The sequence below is a fragment of the Pocillopora damicornis genome, chromosome 11, assembly GCF_964200805.1.
Source record: "Pocillopora damicornis chromosome 11, jaPocDami1.2, whole genome shotgun sequence".
NCBI lineage: Eukaryota > Metazoa > Cnidaria > Anthozoa > Scleractinia > Pocilloporidae > Pocillopora > Pocillopora damicornis.
The window spans coordinates 3993323-4011382 of record NC_142680.1 but is presented as its reverse complement, the minus strand read 5'-3'; the positions used below and the strand labels follow the sequence as shown (position 1 = coordinate 4011382).

Sequence of the window (18060 nt, the reverse complement as noted above, 5' to 3'; positions counted from 1 at the left end):
ACGACGATACTGTTATTCATCAACTTGATGCCATCACCAGTTGGAACCTGGCCATCTTTCGTCCAAGAGTAGTTAAACGGAATATAACTTGTTGCTTGACAAGTGAGAAAACACGGACTTTGCTTTTTACATATCACTGAGGAAGGGGAAAATTCTTCGAAAATTATGGGTGGCACTGTGTGAAAAAAAGGGAAAACGTAATGATACCAAAACAAGTTCAGACAAAATTATAAAATTATAGGTAGAGGTAGGTAGAATCGATGCGTCCTCTTTGATTCTTTCACTTATATATACTCAGCTCTGCTACCATAGCATTGAGCACTTTATGCCAAGGCAGACTCTACCCCCACATTTATGTAGATATATATGTATAAAAGTTCAAGGGTAGGAGTCTTTCGCTTGCAGCAAGGCAGTGCTATTCTTGATGAGCGCGCGCGCTGTGACGAAATATTTTCGCATTAACAGGTCTTTGCGGGGTAAGCAACAATAATGGGGGAAAATAGCTCGGTAGAGACCATTTGCAGCAGGAACGCAAACTCTTCACGGTTTCCTAGTACACGGAGATCTGCCTCAAGCGAACTTGCTACGAACGTCAAGAATTAGACAGCGTTTGGTTCCACAGTAACTTTATTTTAGTTCATGTCGACAACCGAATGACAAAATTCTATTAGTGAATGAAAAGAAATAGACAGAAGAGACATGGTATACCAAGGTCAGATACATCTTTTCGTGAAAACGTTTTATTCCATTATCTACAACTAGTTTGTACGGTACATTTATTACTTATTCATATGTTACTGCCTTGGAAAAAACTTACCAATCATTTTCTTCAATTCATAAATACTCTATTATCTTGAAAATTGTTTGAGGCGCAAATACTCTACAATCTTCTATACAGTTATCTACAAACACTACACAGTAATATTCTGAAGTCTAAAATTATTGCATTACTTTAGGGTAAAAGTGAACAACAATATATTGTGTTTACAGTTAAGAAGAATTTACGGTTTATAAAAATACATTGAAAACGTTCACAATTTCCAATAAATGACTCAAACAATAGAAACCTCTTTAAAAATATAAAATATAAGGAACAACTGTCAATTATAGTTGAAAATATCAAGTTTTAACGCTTTGCTCTATGTTTACATCTGATGACTCTTAACATATCCAAAAATAAATTTCTATTTTTAATTGTTACTTCTGGCTCAGAACCCACCTTGAATTAAATTCAGGCCCCGTCCACACGTATCCGGATAAATTTGAAAACGGATAAATATTTATACGGTTACGGGTTCCGTCCACACGTAAACGGCGTTTTCACACACCGAAAACGGATAAATTTGAAAACGCCCTCCAGAGTGGATAAATTTGAAAACGCTGGCTAAGCGTCTCCGTGTGGACGCCTTATCCGGATAAATTTGAAAACGATTTGAAAAGGATGACGTGATGATTTTGATTTTGATTTTTATCAGTGATGGGGTCAAAGTCACTGTTTTGATTCAGGAAATCAGAGATATGTATTTTAAACACTGTTTCAACAGAAGTTACTTTGGCCCCTTCAAACCTAGCATTTAGTGGTTCAATTTTGCACATTTTGTTCAGTTCATCACGGCATTGTTTGACGTTTACGTGTGGACACCAAAAACGATCCGTTTTCAAATTTATCCGGATACGTGTGGACGGGGCCTCGAATTTTCATGCTGCCAAAAGAAAATTAGGAAAAAATTAACAGGGTTTTGTTATGCCAAGTAATTTTACGTGTGATCGTCTTTCAAGAGTCTCACACAAAGTTTAGAATTTCATTTATCTCTCGTTCGAGGTTATAACTAAATGCTCCGATCCAGGTATATGTGATTCCTCGTATAGCATTTTACACAAATCAAATGCAAAATATATACCGTAGTTACATGGATACATGTAAATATAACAAAGATTTTAGTATTGAATTCGAACTGACCCAATCAAAGGTTGTTACAAGCTAAGGAGGCCCGTAAGGCTCCACTGCCTTAAAATGACCATGAAAGTACTTTGATGAGAAACCAATTGCAGCAATGTCTGTTCTTGAAGTAAACAGACTGCACTCCCTAGCTGCATCTACTGAGGAAGCAATTGTGATCATATGTTTTTTTCTTCATAGATGATAGATAACCGCACCGTACGCGAAATCATGATAGTAACAGTAACCGTGACAACGGTGAGTAGGTCGAAACTTCAAATGCCTGCCGTGTATAGTATTACCAAAGTACTCAAAGCTCCTTTTAGCGAGACAAGAACATCTTCTGTAGGGTTTTCATATTTCCTCATAAATTTCATCATTTTGTTTCCCACCGTTTTCTCTCTGAAATACCACATTGCAATATCCAGGATTTCCGGGTTTTTCCGGTAACGACTGATACTCAGTTGGTACATTAGACTGCTGGTTCGTAGGCCTGGGTTTGAGTTCCATATATAAACTTGGGACTGAAGCTTGTTGATCGCTTGACTGTTGATCGGGTGAAGATTTGACAGCTCGTCTCCGCTGCCATATGAACACACCATTCATAATGAGTGACACAACCACAAGGCAACACAATGCGATGACAATAGCTAGAAGGATGCTTTGTGTACCTTGCCAAAAGGGAAAAAACCAAACTATCAAACACTAATAACCTAGACTAAGTAAATTAAAAATTCCTAATGTTCTACTTAGTTTCTTGTTTCGAGGCAATAATGTTCTCTTTCACATTATAAAATATGACGTTTCTCTTACCTCGAAACGAGCACACAGTTTCAAACTTTCTCGAATCGTCCCGAGAGATTGTTCTTAATTGTTTCGTACAAATTTCCTAAAATCAAACAAATTTCGTTGTATGCTACAAATTTCTCGAACATCTCTTCGGGTCAACTACAGTGTATATCACCCCCAAAAATATAAAACCTGTATTCTGTGCAAAGACACGGTCAGATTTTACTTTTGAGTCTTTAAACATTGTTAGCTGTATTTCGCCTTAGTTACAATCTAACAGGCAAACTTTGATACATGCACTGCGCACCAAAATCATGTTCTTACTGAAGAGACAAAAGTACCTTCACACTGAACAGCGTTGGCGTCTGAGACCACCACATAATTTTGCTTTTGATACCAATATGATTAAACCTGTACAAACAGTTATAATCAGCAGCTCGGAAAACGCCAGCTCAGACCTCAGAGTGCTAGGCTTTCCAAACTTTGTGAGACAAAAAATTTTAAGCGCCTTTGAATTGTGAGGAGGAATATTTACCGTCATTATGTTGAGTATCCTTAGGAGCAAGTAGAATGATTTGGTACTTTGTTGATCCAAAGCTGTTTGTAGCGTGACACACATACTGTCCATAATCTTGTGCATCCCGTGGCGTGACAATGATACTGTTATTCATTAACTTGATGCCATCACCAGTGGGAACCTGGCCATCTTTCGTCCATGAGTAGTTAAATGGAATGTAACTTGTTGCTTGACACGAGACAAGACACGGAGTTTGCTTTTCACACATCACTGAAGAAGGCGAAACTTCTTTTATAATGCTGGGTGGAACTGTGTGTGAAGAAAAGAAAGCGTAAAGAGGCCAAAATAAATTCAGGCAATGTCACCTGTATCTAAAATCCTGCAAGGAAGATCCAAGAACTCCATCATGATGTGCTTTTCGCTTGCACATTAGTTAGTTCTCTCGGTCGTCGTTGTTGTGTTTTTCACCTTTCTTCTCATTTTCAAACATTTGATTAGTTTGAGTTCACAGAGAGATACGTCAGTGACCTGCCAACAACTGCCTGAAGAAGGGGTGCACAAGTTGTCAAGGTGACGATATTAGTGCTTTGTAGAAGACACTTGCTCTTCCACGGATTTACTTAAAGGAACTAAATTATTACACAATTAATACGCAATTTTTCATGTGAGTCAGTTTCTACGTACCAGCGACAATGAGCGTCGAAGCTGTACGGCTGTCTCCAAATCTGTTCATAGCTATGCATTCATAAACGCCACTGTCACCAGGAACAACATTCTGTATAACAAGTATTTTGCCACTGTTTTTGAACTGAGCGCGAGGTATACCGGTGAGTCCATCCTTAGTCCAGGTTACAGAAACTTCAGAGTCTCCATTTACCTCACATGTCAACACTACCAGTTCGTTAAGTGCTACAACGGTTTTTTTTGGGAGGTCTTTGATGACGGGATTACCTGAGTTTTGATAAACATAGATTAAATATCCCTTCTCAAAGCTCAACCCGAGGATAAAAAGCAGCATCAAGGCATGTTATTGAATTACTTACGAAATATCTGTTCCATAACAGATCTGCTATAGGGTCCGGGCCCCACTGCAGTGTAGCCTCTTACAGACACTGCATACTTGGCACACAAGGAGAGTCCAGTCACGAGAATATAAGTAGCGGTGGTGTTGATAGTTGAAGGATATGAAGACTGAATCTCTGTACAGTTTTCTTCTACACTAAGCCTGACTTCATAGTTTATAATAGTGCCATAGGCTACTTCCCTTGACAGTCCAAGCCAAGTTATATTGATTTTTCTGGAGTTCACTGCGGATGAGGATATCCCTTCTGGTCCACGACTGGGCTCTATTTCACAAACACGAGAAATAATTTTCATAAAGTAAAATAACTCCTGGATGAAAAATTAACCCAACCTAAGACTAGAATGGAATTCTTCTTTCTTCCAATATTCCCAAGTGAAAAATACACAACAAAATGTTAGACATAAATAAACTCTGGAGCAGACACTTAAATGTTCTAGTCCAAAGAGGAAATACAAAAAAAAAGAAGGGAAATCAGCAAAAAAAAACATACTACTATGCCTCAGTTAAAACATAAGTTATTGTACCTGCGTTAAAACTGGAGTTGATCGGTAATCCGTGCTACGCAACATTTAACTCATAGGAAGAACGTTTTTATGTATTAGACACACTTTAAGAGTTTTATGGTAATGCAAGACAATACTTTTTAAGGTGAGCAGATCAAATAAAACAGACAAAATAGATGTTTGAAATCAAATTATTTTTCAATACGAGTGATAATCAACCAGATGAGGTCTTTTCGTGTTGTTACACAATGTCGTGTAAGCGTGTTTAAGTGCTTTGAAATTCACTTGAATATAACAAGCTTACCATATTCCCTGGACATTACAGTAATCGTCCTATTTGGTCCAGGTTTAATAGTCACAGCTCTGACATCAAACCGATAAGTCACTCCACCTAACACATCGAGTGTGTGATTCAATGCATCTTTGCCTATTCCAGAAATCTCTCTTGGTGCAACTCCATCGTGGCTGTAAAACAAAGTGTAACTTCTGATAACTCCATTGGGCTCTGCAGGCTCGCTCCAGGTCAAGGTTATTCTTGGACCATGCAAATTGCTGGGTGGCACATCAACAGAAGACAAAGATATAGGTGCACTAGGAGCTGGAAGAATACAGAATGATACAAAAAAAATAATAACGATGTATGTGTATTAAATAACAATTAATCCCAGCCTTGTTGCAGCATTTGGGACACATTTAACGTGAAGATGTACTGCCACCATATTTTTGTGTGAAAGGAACTCGCGCTTCCTTAAGGATCATCTAAAAATTACTATACATCTCAGGTCTTCAAAAGAAGCTGTTAAGAGTTGATTTAATCCAACGCATGAAAAAGAAAATCTTCTTAGTATCAAGAAAAAAGCAATCGAAGAGGCGAGGTGAACTATTTGAGCCTGGAGTCTACATTTGAAAGGTAGCAACTTGAATCGATCAGTAAAATCACCCTTATCTCAACAACTACAATGGTAGAGTTTATTAAAATGTTGGTTAAAGAGTTAACAGTTCCCACCATCTTCCATTGTTGTCCTGAAAACAGAAGAACTGTTTGGTCCATCACCAGCAGAAGTGAAGGCCAACACTTGAAATTCATATTCAGTGTATTCATCAAGCTTAGTAAATCTTCTTGATGTGTTTCCATTGTCTAGTGTCAGGGTGGTTGCAAAACCTGAGCCTTTCTTTTTATAGAATATTTTATATCCTTTGACGATTCCATGCCTGGAGCCTACTGGTGGTAACTGCCATGAAGCTGTGATGCTGGTTGAAGAGTTCACAAATACAGAGAACTGAGAGGGAGGTTGTGAGGGAGCTGCAATTGAGCAGTCACATTTTAATTTGCATCTTTAAATAATGAACCGGACTGAGTGTTATTTTCCTAATTACTACAGCCTCTGTAAATGGCTAACCTGCAGCTACAACTGAGAAGTTTTCATCCACAAAGATATTAATGTCTCTCTGAGAAGGAGGCAAATTCACATTTAAACATGTCTGAGTTGTAAATGCAATTACATTATAAATAGTTAGTCTCAGAATCGACCCAGCTGATTTTAATTTTCCGTAACAGTAGTTTCTAATAACACTAAACAAAACCAATTACTGTACCAAAACGAAACCGAAAACAGTTTAACATGGACCTTTGCACTAAAACAGTGCTATACATGAGTACATAACACCGTCTACTTGCGCTTACAGCTCAAGGATATGGTCAGTTTTTTCAAATAGATCCTCAAGAGGAACTGACCCTATCCTACCTCAGTGACTCCTGTTTTCTCCTACCTTTTGGCAACATAACGCTTTCCCTCAGTGCTTGTCAGTATATTAAGTTTTGCGTGGTTAATGCTTGCGAAAACAGGTTTACGCGGTTCCCTAATCTCACGATTTTTTGAAAATCAAAAGATTAATGGGTAACAATATGGTATGTTGTAATATTCTAACCATGCATATACTGGGGCAGGTGTCTTTTTATAAAATTCAGGAAGCCATAAACACTTGAAATAAAATTTTGTCTCTGAAATTTCGATCGTGTTGAGATCTAGCTATTACATCACACATCTGGCAAACAAACAATTAAATTACATGAGTGGTCTCTCCATCTTTAGAACGAACAGTTTAATAAACTTCTCGAGAATTTTGTATGTTCCAATACTTCTGTCATTGTCATTTTGGGACGCCAAGTCTTCCAGATTTTTAGCCAGTTGTTTTTGTTTTGTTGGATGTTCTTGTTTTGAGCACTCTCCTTCAAAATTTGAATTTAAAAGTTGTTACTTTCGGCTAACCTGTCACTCATTTTGTTGTTGTTGCTTTTGTGTTTGTCTTTTTTTTAACATTTATGCCAAAAAAAAACCCAAATCAAATCCAAAAACTACTCTAAATTTGCGACGCAACTAAGGGTGCACCATCAAGATCTAAATCCACAAGGAAGGCAACCTATAATAACAGCCAACACAATTGCTAATACACACTTTCATGTAAATTTTCATGTGAAAATAGTTAAATAGTTCCTAGAGCACAGCCTTGTACCGATATACACAACTTGAGAAAATTACAAACAAGACAGACTATCTCAAACTAGGAGTAAATTGCAGTCGCATTTTTCCAGAAAAAGTTTTTTTTTGATATTTAAAAGATACACTAAATATCATAACCATACGACGGAAACTACTTGGTTTAACAGGTATGTATAGCTTCCACCTAATACTGATCACGTGATGGGGAAAAATACATCCAGATACAAATATTACTAGTACCATTTTTATATAAGGTAATTTGGTATGATCAACTGAGTTGATAACGTAAATTGGCAACCGTTAAGAGTTTAAAGGCTGAAGTTCCTAGCGTTAGTCCTTGTCAGAGCGATTGGCGGAATTGTGGGTCGTGTGTAGGTTTAAATGCAGAAAATGGAGCTACCCTATTGGCGGGAATATGGTAAGGAGAAAACAAGCGTAAATTAGTTAAATGAAAAGTGCTCGTTAATACCACGGGGATTAAGAGTACCGATTTGGAAGATAAATTTTTGTTCTAGAGTTTTGCGGCTTTCCGAACTGCCTAGATGTAGGGAAAGGCTGCAAACTGCCATATGCTACTTAAGATTTAAGTGTCAAGCCACTGGTTTGGATGCGTCCTTGTCGTTTGTCTCTACGTCGCGAAGGTGTTCTCGTAACCGGTCACCTTGTCGTCTCCTTGTTTTACCAATGTATAACTTTTTTGTAGCGAGGGGAACGTAAAGGGATCAGTGATCTTAATGGATCTCTTCCTGAAATTTTCTGCACGTTACGAATGAAGGGACAAGTTTTGCATTGTGAGTGAGCGCATTTGAAAGTTCCAGGTTGGTCACCGGTTTGAAATGAACTTCTGACTAAAAAGTTGCCTATGTTTTTGTCAAGTTTGAATGAAGAGTGGAGGTTGCGTAAAGATAGTACCAGTCATTTAACGTTTGTAAGAATGATAGATTTAACCGTGAGGTTGTGAGGGTGAAATGTGAGAGTGAATAAAATGCGATCAGTGTTTTACTTTTCAGCCATTTGTAGTGCTACCTGTCGATCAATTTGTTGAGCACAATGGTCGCCCGCTAGAACGACGGAAAAAGGATAGCCATGTTTCTCGAAAATCTAGCACATTGCCTCTGATTTTTCGTAAAAATCAGAGTTCTCACTACCTAAACTACGAAGTCTGAGAAACTTTTGAAAAAGGTATAGAATTCTTGACGTGTGATGGATGCGAAGATGAATACAACAAGTAACTATGTGAATCTGTAGGTTTGTAGTTAACACTAGTGCATAGACCGTTGCACTGATCATAATTCTAACCAGCCTCCTATGTTTTCTTAAAAACAGCTGTTCTATTAACATTATGAAAAGAAAGAAAGGTTCATAGAGGAGGAAATTCAAGCAAGTATGTAGGCAACATTATTAATTTTCTACGTCTTACCATCTTCTTTTGTTCTTTCAGTTAAAATGGAACTCTTTGGTCCATCACCAACAGAAGTGAAAGCCAGTATTTCAAATTCATATTCTGTGAACTTGTCAAGGCTACTGACTTCTTCAAGGCGCTTTGCCTGATCTGTTATATGCCGCATCAATTCTGACCCAGCAGAGCCTTTCTTTTGATAAAACAATTTAAATCCTTTGATTATTCCATTTCTGGAATTTGCTAGCGGTAACTGCCAAGATGCTGTAATACTTGTAGAAGAAGATGCAGTCAGATTAAAGCCACTCGGAGGCTTTGAAGGAACTGCAATAAGGAAGATACATTTATGTTACGATAATAATCATAATAATAACTATTTCATATTTATTACATAATGAAGATATCATATTATCATCACCTTTCCCTCATCATGAAGCAGAAATCTTTCTGAGTGCTTAATAATACAAATGTTGAGAAAAATTGGTATTTGGTACATGATTTAGCCTGTTAAATTCTGGCACGCTTTCAAAACATATTATTCAAAATAAGGTAATTCAATTGCAATGAAATCTGTTTTGAGACAAAATTTTCGAAAGAAAGGGAATCTGATAACATTTCATCTCTATTGCTCAAAACGCTGGAGAAGAAAATTGATCTAAAAATGGATGAGGTTCCAAAAAATGATAGTCGTGGACCCTCATCCATAAATTATTATTGATCTCTTATACAAAATAGGGTGCACCTTTGGGGTCTAAATGCATATGGTAGGCTTCCAATAGCAAAAACAATCAGAATCACCAACATGCATAATTTCATGAGTAAATTGACATGCTTTAAATCCTAATTACGATGCGATGCATGTTGAAATAGTATAATATAATTAAGTCATGCTCTTTCCTCTCATAAAACTCTGGTTACATATCTATTTTCAATATTCTCTAAATAACTGTTCAGAACACATATCTAGCCTTTTACTAGATAACAAATGAAAGCTCTTACCATCCTCTTTTGTTCTCTTAACAACCACAGAGCTCTTTGGTCCATCACCAGTAGAAGTAAAGGCCAACACTTGAAATTCATATTCTGTGTACTTATCAAGACCAGTGACAATTCTGTTTAACGTTGATTCACTATTGATTGAAAGGACGGTTCCTGGCACTGAAGAGCTTTTCTTTTTGTAAAACAATTTAAATCCTTTGATTATTCCATTTCTAGAATTTTCTACTGGTAACTGCCAGGATGCTCCAACACTGGTGGAAGAGGTTGCACTGACCATGAAGTTAGATGGAGGTTGTGAAGGAACTGCAATTGGACAGTGTTTTGATCAGTATACTCATTTTTTAAAAAAATTGTAAATACTTGGTGTAAAATCTTCACTTGTCAATTCATATTTATTGTTGTTAGATTTTGAAAGTTTTGATAGAGTAAATAATTGATTTGATCCAAGGTAACTGCATGGTTATCCGTTCCTTTGGTCACCTAATCAACTTCTAACCTGTCACATACCATCTTCCATTGTCCTTTCCACCTCAACAGAACTCTTTGGTCCATCACCATCAGAAGTAAAAGCCAGGACTTGAAATTCATATTCTGTGTACTTATCAAGCCCTGTGACATTTTTAATCAATGTTGATTCCCCTTTTATAGTCAAGATTGTTACTGACACACCCGAAACCTTCTTTGTGTAAAACACTTTAAACCCTATGACAGTTGCATGTCTGGCATAGACTGGTGGTAACTGCCAGGAAGCTGCAATGCTGATGGAAGACGTTGCAGTCAGCTTGAAGGCAGTAGGAGGCTGTGATGGAACTGAAATAAACATAAAGAGATGTAAAATGTATGTTTCCATGCTTAGCTGATAATTGATGAGAAATTTATCAATAACATCTGAATAATACTTCATTTAACAGTGCAGAACTTCATCACCATTCATATGTGGCAACTTAGGGTACAATAGTCTAGTCCTCCACATATGTAACAAAGTTAAACTGTATCTTTCTTTTCCAAAAGCAAGCTGTGGGAGCCATTTATATTTTTGTATAACTAGTCATTACTGTTCTGTAAATTGTCCAATTTCACCTTAATTTCTCCATTGTTATGGTGACTTCAGTTTGGATCAGCGGGACAAAAATGAGAACAAATAAATACCTTTATTGAAAAGTATTCCATAAGCCTCCACTCTCAAAACCTTGAACCTATTATACTTTGTTGGCAAAAAGCGTATAAACTTTGCACTTGCAAATTCCTTTAGACTGTTTTTCACTGTGTCAGTTTTTCCTGAATTTCCTGGAAAGGCCTGTTAAACAAAAAGTGATATCAACGTATTGAAACTTGGCATAGTTAATGGTTTACTGTAATTTGTGAAATGAGATCAATTAAAACCTACAACTTGAATTTGGAAAATGACATCTGTAATTTGCAAAATGAAAATCAGTAGTTTTGTAACACAAGTACTAATTTTCGCTGTTGTAAATACTTGTATACGGGAGCATGACATACCAACCTTGTCAGTCTTTTTTTCTTTATAGGGGAAAAAAGTGGTACCATTCAAAGAAAATCTTAGTTTGTACTCTGTGGTCCATTCATAAGCAGTTGGTGATTGGGTTGGTGGATTTCCTTGAGTAGCTACAGCACAGATAACATACTCATAGAGAAGGTCAATTTGTAGGTAGTCAGTAGGATCATTAGTAGTCTTAGGTTCCCATGCCCCTCTTCCATTAAGACGACCATATTTAGCTTTATATTTTTGACTCCATATTGAACTGGCTGAGAAGCTGTCATCTGGAATTCTACCAACACTGGCCAAACCAATTGCCTGTGAATCACATGCTGCAAGGTAACAATTTTAAAGTTAACCTTCACTTCTTAAATATTACATGTATGTTTTTAGTTTAATTAATTGGATACACTTCTAAACAATATGTAGGATATTATTGCAGAAATACAGAAAAAGAGTGAGGGAAAAATACGAGAAAATGTGATCTAAGCGTCATGTTGGACTTTAAGACTGTGTGGAAGCCTTGTCATTGTAGGCAACGGCAAAGAGGCTCTGATACACCTTTTACATAGGGCAAAAGCGCTGTGGACTTGAAGTTCATCACAGGCTTTCCTTGAGGAGGAGTTCAGAAAACCAGCAGTCAGAACAATGGGGATCGAAATCCACCCATCACAATAGAACGCCGTGATACAAATGGTAACGCATCAGCAGTTGACTCCGTTGCCTGATGAATACTAGCAGTAAGCAGTTCAAATGCCATGATCTACATCTTAAGTGACTACATTGCAAGACAAACAATTATACAGTTTCTTATTAATTGAAATGATTACTCAACTGACTCCAACAGCCTTTGAACATCAAATATTACCTCAATTTAGTTGGTATTTATCCCAATCATTTCAAAGCCAATAATTCGAGTTTCACATTGCAAAAATTATAATTAATCTAATAATGTACATATCAAAAGAGTAGAGATTTTAAAGAGTTTAAAATGGAATTTCAGGTACCAAAAATAAATTCATATTCAACATTTTCTATCAGCCATTTCCTTTCTTTGTGATTTAAAGTGTTTCTTTGGCAAATTAGAGACAATAAATTGTTGAGCATGCAACTTCCAAGTTATCATGAGTGGCTTGGTATTTTTGATGACTGTATACACTGTAAACAGTACCATCGGACTATAATTTATATACAATGTGGTTTGTTTCATTTTAGCTACTAAATGTATCCAAAAAGCTCAGTGTATATTATTAAAAGAACACAACTACAAATGTATTAAGTTTAAAACCCTTTTCTACATATTAAACCGGAGTATCTTAGAATGCCCTTAAAGTGGCAGATCATAGCAATCATGGAACATTAAATTTCAAACTCACTTGGCTTTTGTTTCACTCCAAACACCTCTGTTCTCATACACACCCTGCCCTGGTGAGTTTGTGGCCGGAATCGCAGATACCTAGTCAACATTCCATAAACGACATGCTTTACTTCTGAGTTTTTGTCATCATTTCCTATCAGAACCTTAAAAGAAACAAAACAATAGTCACAAGAAAATAGCAGGGATAATAATATCCACACTGCTTATAACATTTGAATTTCTCTCATCATTTCCTCCTTAACCCATTACACCCACACATCAGTAGACACATTCCTCAAACTGTTCTCTTTACATTCCCTAAGGTGCTACACGACAAAAAGCTTCTGACCATTTCCGTTATTGTAACCAGAAAAAAGATGCTAGTACTCTTAAAGGCCAAGAGTTAAACCTTGAAAATTGTATGATAGAGATAAAAGTGAAGATGGGGAAGGAAACATCTTTGAGCTCTTAAGACATGGTCACCACAAGTAACGAAGCACCCTCATTAATTTTGAGTGACAATCTATTCTTCCCATTTTCAACAAGCAGATGATTGAGGGCTAGCAACACTCATTTTCATTCACAAATAATGGCATTTGGTTTGCCATGTATGAAGAAGAAGTGTTAGCCAGCAGTGCAAATAAATTCTTAATGCTCCTCAGCAGCCATCTCACAGCTCTGAAAAATCATTTGCTGAAGGCTCAGCTGAAGACACTGTATTTGCTAAGCCTACAAACTGTGCATGTTCAATTAACATCAGTGAATTCATTTTGTTCTCCTACATTTGTTCTTTAGACAAGAAGAAATCCAGTAATGGACTTATTGATAATTTGAGGTTCACTAGGTGGTGATTATGGAAATGTACGATTTCATCTTTAACCAATATAGTCAACTGCTATTTAAGTGATTTGAGAATTTGAGCACCGAATCTGAAGGTCTGAGGTTCAATACTACACAAGAACTCAATTTTTTTTGCTTGCCCCACACTTGTGAAAAGATGAAAAAAACTTTCTCAATTATTTTCACCAAGCTCAAAATTTACCATCTTTCCTTTTAATAATATTTGTTAAATGAGTATTGAAATTTTGAAACTAACAACAGCTCAGAGACTCTTAAGAATCAGGGCTTGAAAGCTATTTTTTTTCAGCAATGTCAGTGTTTCTGTTTGTATCACACCCTGTATCACACATTTATATTTAATAATTTGCTAGGGCAAGAACTGGTCACTGCCTCCTGCATGCTTATGGGGATTAGATATAAATGTTAAAGTCAATGCATGCTAAATCTTAGTTGTTTCTGAAGTAATGCTTCAAAACAGAATGTATTTTACACCTTAACCTGTCCACCTAATTCTGTATAGTCTGTCCAAGTTGTCCCATCTGTAGATAATTGCAGTGTGTAACTCTTCACCCACTGATCTGCTTTCGAATTCCCTTGAGTAGACACAGCACAGATGATGTGAAGTGTTTGTAGATCAATCTGTAGATATGGGTTAGTGTCACTTGTTCCTGCACACCATGATGATCCTGATGTGTAGTTTAGTCGACCATTCTTGGCTAGTGTGCTAGAAGACGAAGCATTTATTCCAGTGTCTAGAATTCTTCCATCTTCCATGCCAAGACTGAACTCAACACAACCTAAAAATTGAAAAACTATTTAAAGCAATACAACTGACACGGAAAAATAATCAGTAATGAATACAACAAAGGTTTAAGAGGGTAGAGCTCCCAACATATGCATTTAATAATTTTGTCTCTGTAACTCTTTTAAAATTTAGGTAAATTATAATTTAAAAAGGTGAATAGCCACAATTTGGCTACTCATCTAGTCAACAGGCTTCCTTACAAAAAGAACATCATAAGTTTTCTTTGGCCGTAACTAATTCAGTTGTTTTCAACCATTCAATTTTGTTGTATTTATCCTCTTTTGTTTCTCAGACCTTTTGTACTGGTCATCTTGAGGTATTACAAAGTACCTAATTTAGTATTCATGAATGCATTTGTAGTGTTGTAGCAGTTATCTCTAAATGTTCCCAAACAAGTTTTCATGTACAATAATATACTTGTCTGAAGGCCTTTGTAAGCAGTCACCAAATTTTTGTCTTCAAACAAGGATGCCTTGGTATTGTGAAGAGTTCAGGGCCCTACACTGCCCCACATGACCTAAACATAGTCTTATGATTAGCTAAGAAAGACCCTGGCCTAGAATGGGGGCTCATGGCTGTTTTCTAGGGATTTGACTGCTATGGGGGCCATATTTCATTTGAGGCCTGCCTGTATACAGTGGTAGCCCCCAAGATATCCCTAACACTTGTCTTTGGCAGACATGTATAACTATACTACAACACTGAATATTACGAACCAGAAAAAAAGCCACCTTGGTTACTGCAAAAATACTTATAAAAACTTGGAAAGTTCAAATCATGCAATAAAACATTAAAGTTCTGTTAGAATATACTTTCTCATAAACAATCAGCTCATAGGTTTTTTTGCTGTTGCTACACCATGCAGACTAAGTTAAAAAAGACTTGAACATTGCTTTACAATTCTTACCATCTTTCATGGTTCTCACCACCACTAAAGGAGAACTCCTCGGTCCATCACCAACTGAAGTAAAGGCCAACACTTCAAATTCATATTCTGTGTAAATATCAAGCCCAGTGACATCTTTACTTAATGCTGTTCCATTCTTAATGGTCATGGTGGTTGCTCGTCCACCAGACCCTCTCTTTTTGTAAAACAATTTGAATCCTATAATTATTCCATTTCTGGAGTCTGCTGGTGGTAACTGCCAGGATGCTGTGATAATTGTAGAAGTAACTGCAGTCACCCTGAAGCTGCTTGGGGCTTTTGATGGAGCTGCAATTGGAAAGATGTAGAACTTAATGCCTATAACTGGTCCCCCTAAATGTTACTGCCAAACAAAGAACCTTCTATCTATTGTCTGGCCCCCAATGTGTGGCTTGATACCTCAGTTGGTAGTAACACCCATCTAGTATCTGAGAGGTATGGGTTCAAGTTCCGGCGAGGCCTGAATTTTTTCTGGTTTCTCTTCTGCAATTTCTTACAATTGCAGCCCATATGGAGGGATGGTTTCTCTCCTTGCAGGTCTAATGAAATTTATTTCATCAAAAATTGTCATAATCTTTTATCCTTCACCTTCACCTTCACCTATCACATACCAGCTTCCTTTGTTCTCTCCACCTCAACAGGGCTCTTTGGTCCATCACCATCAGAAGTGAGTGCCAACACCTGAAATTCATATTCCGTGAACTTATCAAGCCCAGTGACATGTCTACCTAATATGGATCCGCTGCCAATTAACAATGCTGTTGCTGACCCACCACCTTTCTTTTTGTAGAACAGTTTAAAACCTGTTATGTTTCTTCCATGTCTGGCAAAGACTGGTGGTGATTGCCAGGAAGCTGTAATGCTGGTAGAAGATCTTGCAGTCAACTTGAAGGCAGTAGGAGGTTTTGATGGAACTGAAATAAGGATATTAAAGATATGTACAATGTATGCCTCCATGCTGAGATGGTAATTGATGTGAAATTTATCAATGATATCTGAATTTTAAAAAGCTATTTAACTTTCCTGCTGACAACAATTCATTTCACAGTGCAGAACTTCATTGCCATTCATGGTACAATAGTCAAGTCCACCACATAATTATGTAACAAAGTTAAACTGTATCTTTCTTTTCCAAAAGCTAGCTGTGGGAGCCATTCATACTTTTGTATAACTACAATCATTACTGTAATGTCGTAAGCCAATCATGTTGGATCACGTGACTAGAGAGAGAGAGTTTGATTGTTAAAAAAAAAAGAGCAAGGTTTTTTTTACTACAAGCAGGGCGTTGTGGTTCATTTTACTTTAGCTCTATTCGAGACTGATACTCTCGATATCACATCTGGCGACGAGGATGTAAAAATTCATGAATCCCACAGTCAATATTCACATCAACACTGGTTTTCATTGAGGAGTTCGCTGTGTAAATTTTTCTTGAAAGCACGTGCTGTTTGCGACGCGCTCAACTCTGTGAGACCTCATGGCGGTTTCGCTACCAAGTTTTCCACCGTTCGACGTCCATGCCGATGGCAGTGCAGGTCCACGATGGAAAAGATGGCTAGGACGCTTAGAACGAATGCTTATCGGAATGAACATCACAGCTGCGAAAAGGAAACGGGCTTTGTTGCTGCATTATGCCGGCACCGACGTAGACGAAATATTCGACACCTTACCAAACACTGGCGAAGACGGCGACTATGACACGGCGGTCGCGAAACTTAACGAGTATTTCTCCCCACAAGTCAACACCACATATGAAGTATATAATTTTCGCCAGACGAAGCAGAAAGAGGGTGAGTTGCTTGATAGTTTTCACACCAGGCTTCGCCAACTCGCGAAAACCTGCGAATTCAGCGATGTTGACAAAGAAATTAAAGAACATATTATTCTGACGTGCAGTTCCAGCTCGCTCAGACGCCGAGCGCTACGCGAAAACCCAACGTTAGAAGGTTTATTGAATCTAGGAAGAGCATTAGAACTCAGTGAAAAACAAGCGAAAGACGTAGAAGATACCGGAGGCGAATTCCAAGCCGTCAACAAAATCAAACGAAAAGAAGAGAATCGGCAAAGCCGCCCACGTGACCGGCGTGACACACAATCACGCAATCGTCGTTTTGGAAACAAGCAAGGCAAATCTCCCAGAAAATGTGGCAAATGTGGCGGGTACGCACCTCACAAAAATCCATGTCCTGCGCAAGGAAAAGTCTGTAAAGCCTGCGGGAAAATTGGCCATTTTGCTCATGTTTGTCGTTCAAAACCTCGTACCGTGGCCTCCGTGGAAACTGGTCAAACCTCTGATGAAGAATATGAGTACGCTTACACTGTCGACCATCAAGAAAACAAGAAGCCACCCATATGTCAGCTACAAATCAATGGAAGAAACGTGAACATGATGATCGACTCGGGTGCATCTGTTAATCTTCTTGATGAAATAACCTTTCAAAGAATTAACAGTCACGGCAGTGAAAGCCTGCAGCCTGTTCACACCAAGATTTATTCATATGGATCTAAAGTCCCTCTTCCTACCCTGGGAATCCTCACTGCAACCGTGAAATCCAGTAACGCGAGCACCTCCGCTCAGCTGACTGTTGTTAAAGGAGAAAACGGAAATCTTCTCAGCTATCACACTGCAAAGAAACTAGGTCTGATTGCGGTTTCTATTAATACTGCCACCGTCACTGAAAGAAACAAAGACGACCCGGAGTCTCTAAAAGAAGAGTTCAAATCACTGTTTGGAGGCATAGGGAAAGTACCAAACAAACAAGTGAAGTTACACATTGACCCCGATGTTACACCCCGACAGCAACCCCACAGACGAATTCCATTTCATGTTAGAGACGATGTCGAAAAAGAGCTTGAGAGACTTGAGAAACTCGACATCATCGAGAAAGTTGAAGGGCCCACACC

The 18060-nt window shown here is 37.8% G+C and overlaps 1 protein-coding gene across 1 annotated transcript in view; it reads right to left on the bottom strand.

Moving 5' to 3' along the window:
* Nucleotides 1–612: 612 nt before the first annotated feature.
* The window catches only part of LOC113678986 (protein sidekick-1), a 29644-nt gene continuing 12196 nt past the window's right edge, over nucleotides 613–18060 (bottom strand). The window contains exons 6-19 of the mRNA XM_089186962.1: nucleotides 15768–16070; nucleotides 15139–15444; nucleotides 13919–14223; nucleotides 12606–12750; nucleotides 11236–11561; nucleotides 10881–11028; nucleotides 10239–10541; nucleotides 9732–10034; nucleotides 8754–9056; nucleotides 5137–5430; nucleotides 4289–4591; nucleotides 3930–4196; nucleotides 3264–3554; nucleotides 613–2610 (exon numbers count right to left, since the gene is read on the bottom strand). Of these exons, the coding sequence (XP_089043088.1) occupies nucleotides 2294–2610; nucleotides 3264–3554; nucleotides 3930–4196; nucleotides 4289–4591; nucleotides 5137–5430; nucleotides 8754–9056; nucleotides 9732–10034; nucleotides 10239–10541; nucleotides 10881–11028; nucleotides 11236–11561; nucleotides 12606–12750; nucleotides 13919–14223; nucleotides 15139–15444; nucleotides 15768–16070 (3914 nt within the window). The 3' untranslated portion in view covers nucleotides 613–2293. The remainder of the gene's footprint in view (nucleotides 2611–3263; nucleotides 3555–3929; nucleotides 4197–4288; nucleotides 4592–5136; nucleotides 5431–8753; nucleotides 9057–9731; nucleotides 10035–10238; nucleotides 10542–10880; nucleotides 11029–11235; nucleotides 11562–12605; nucleotides 12751–13918; nucleotides 14224–15138; nucleotides 15445–15767; nucleotides 16071–18060) is intronic.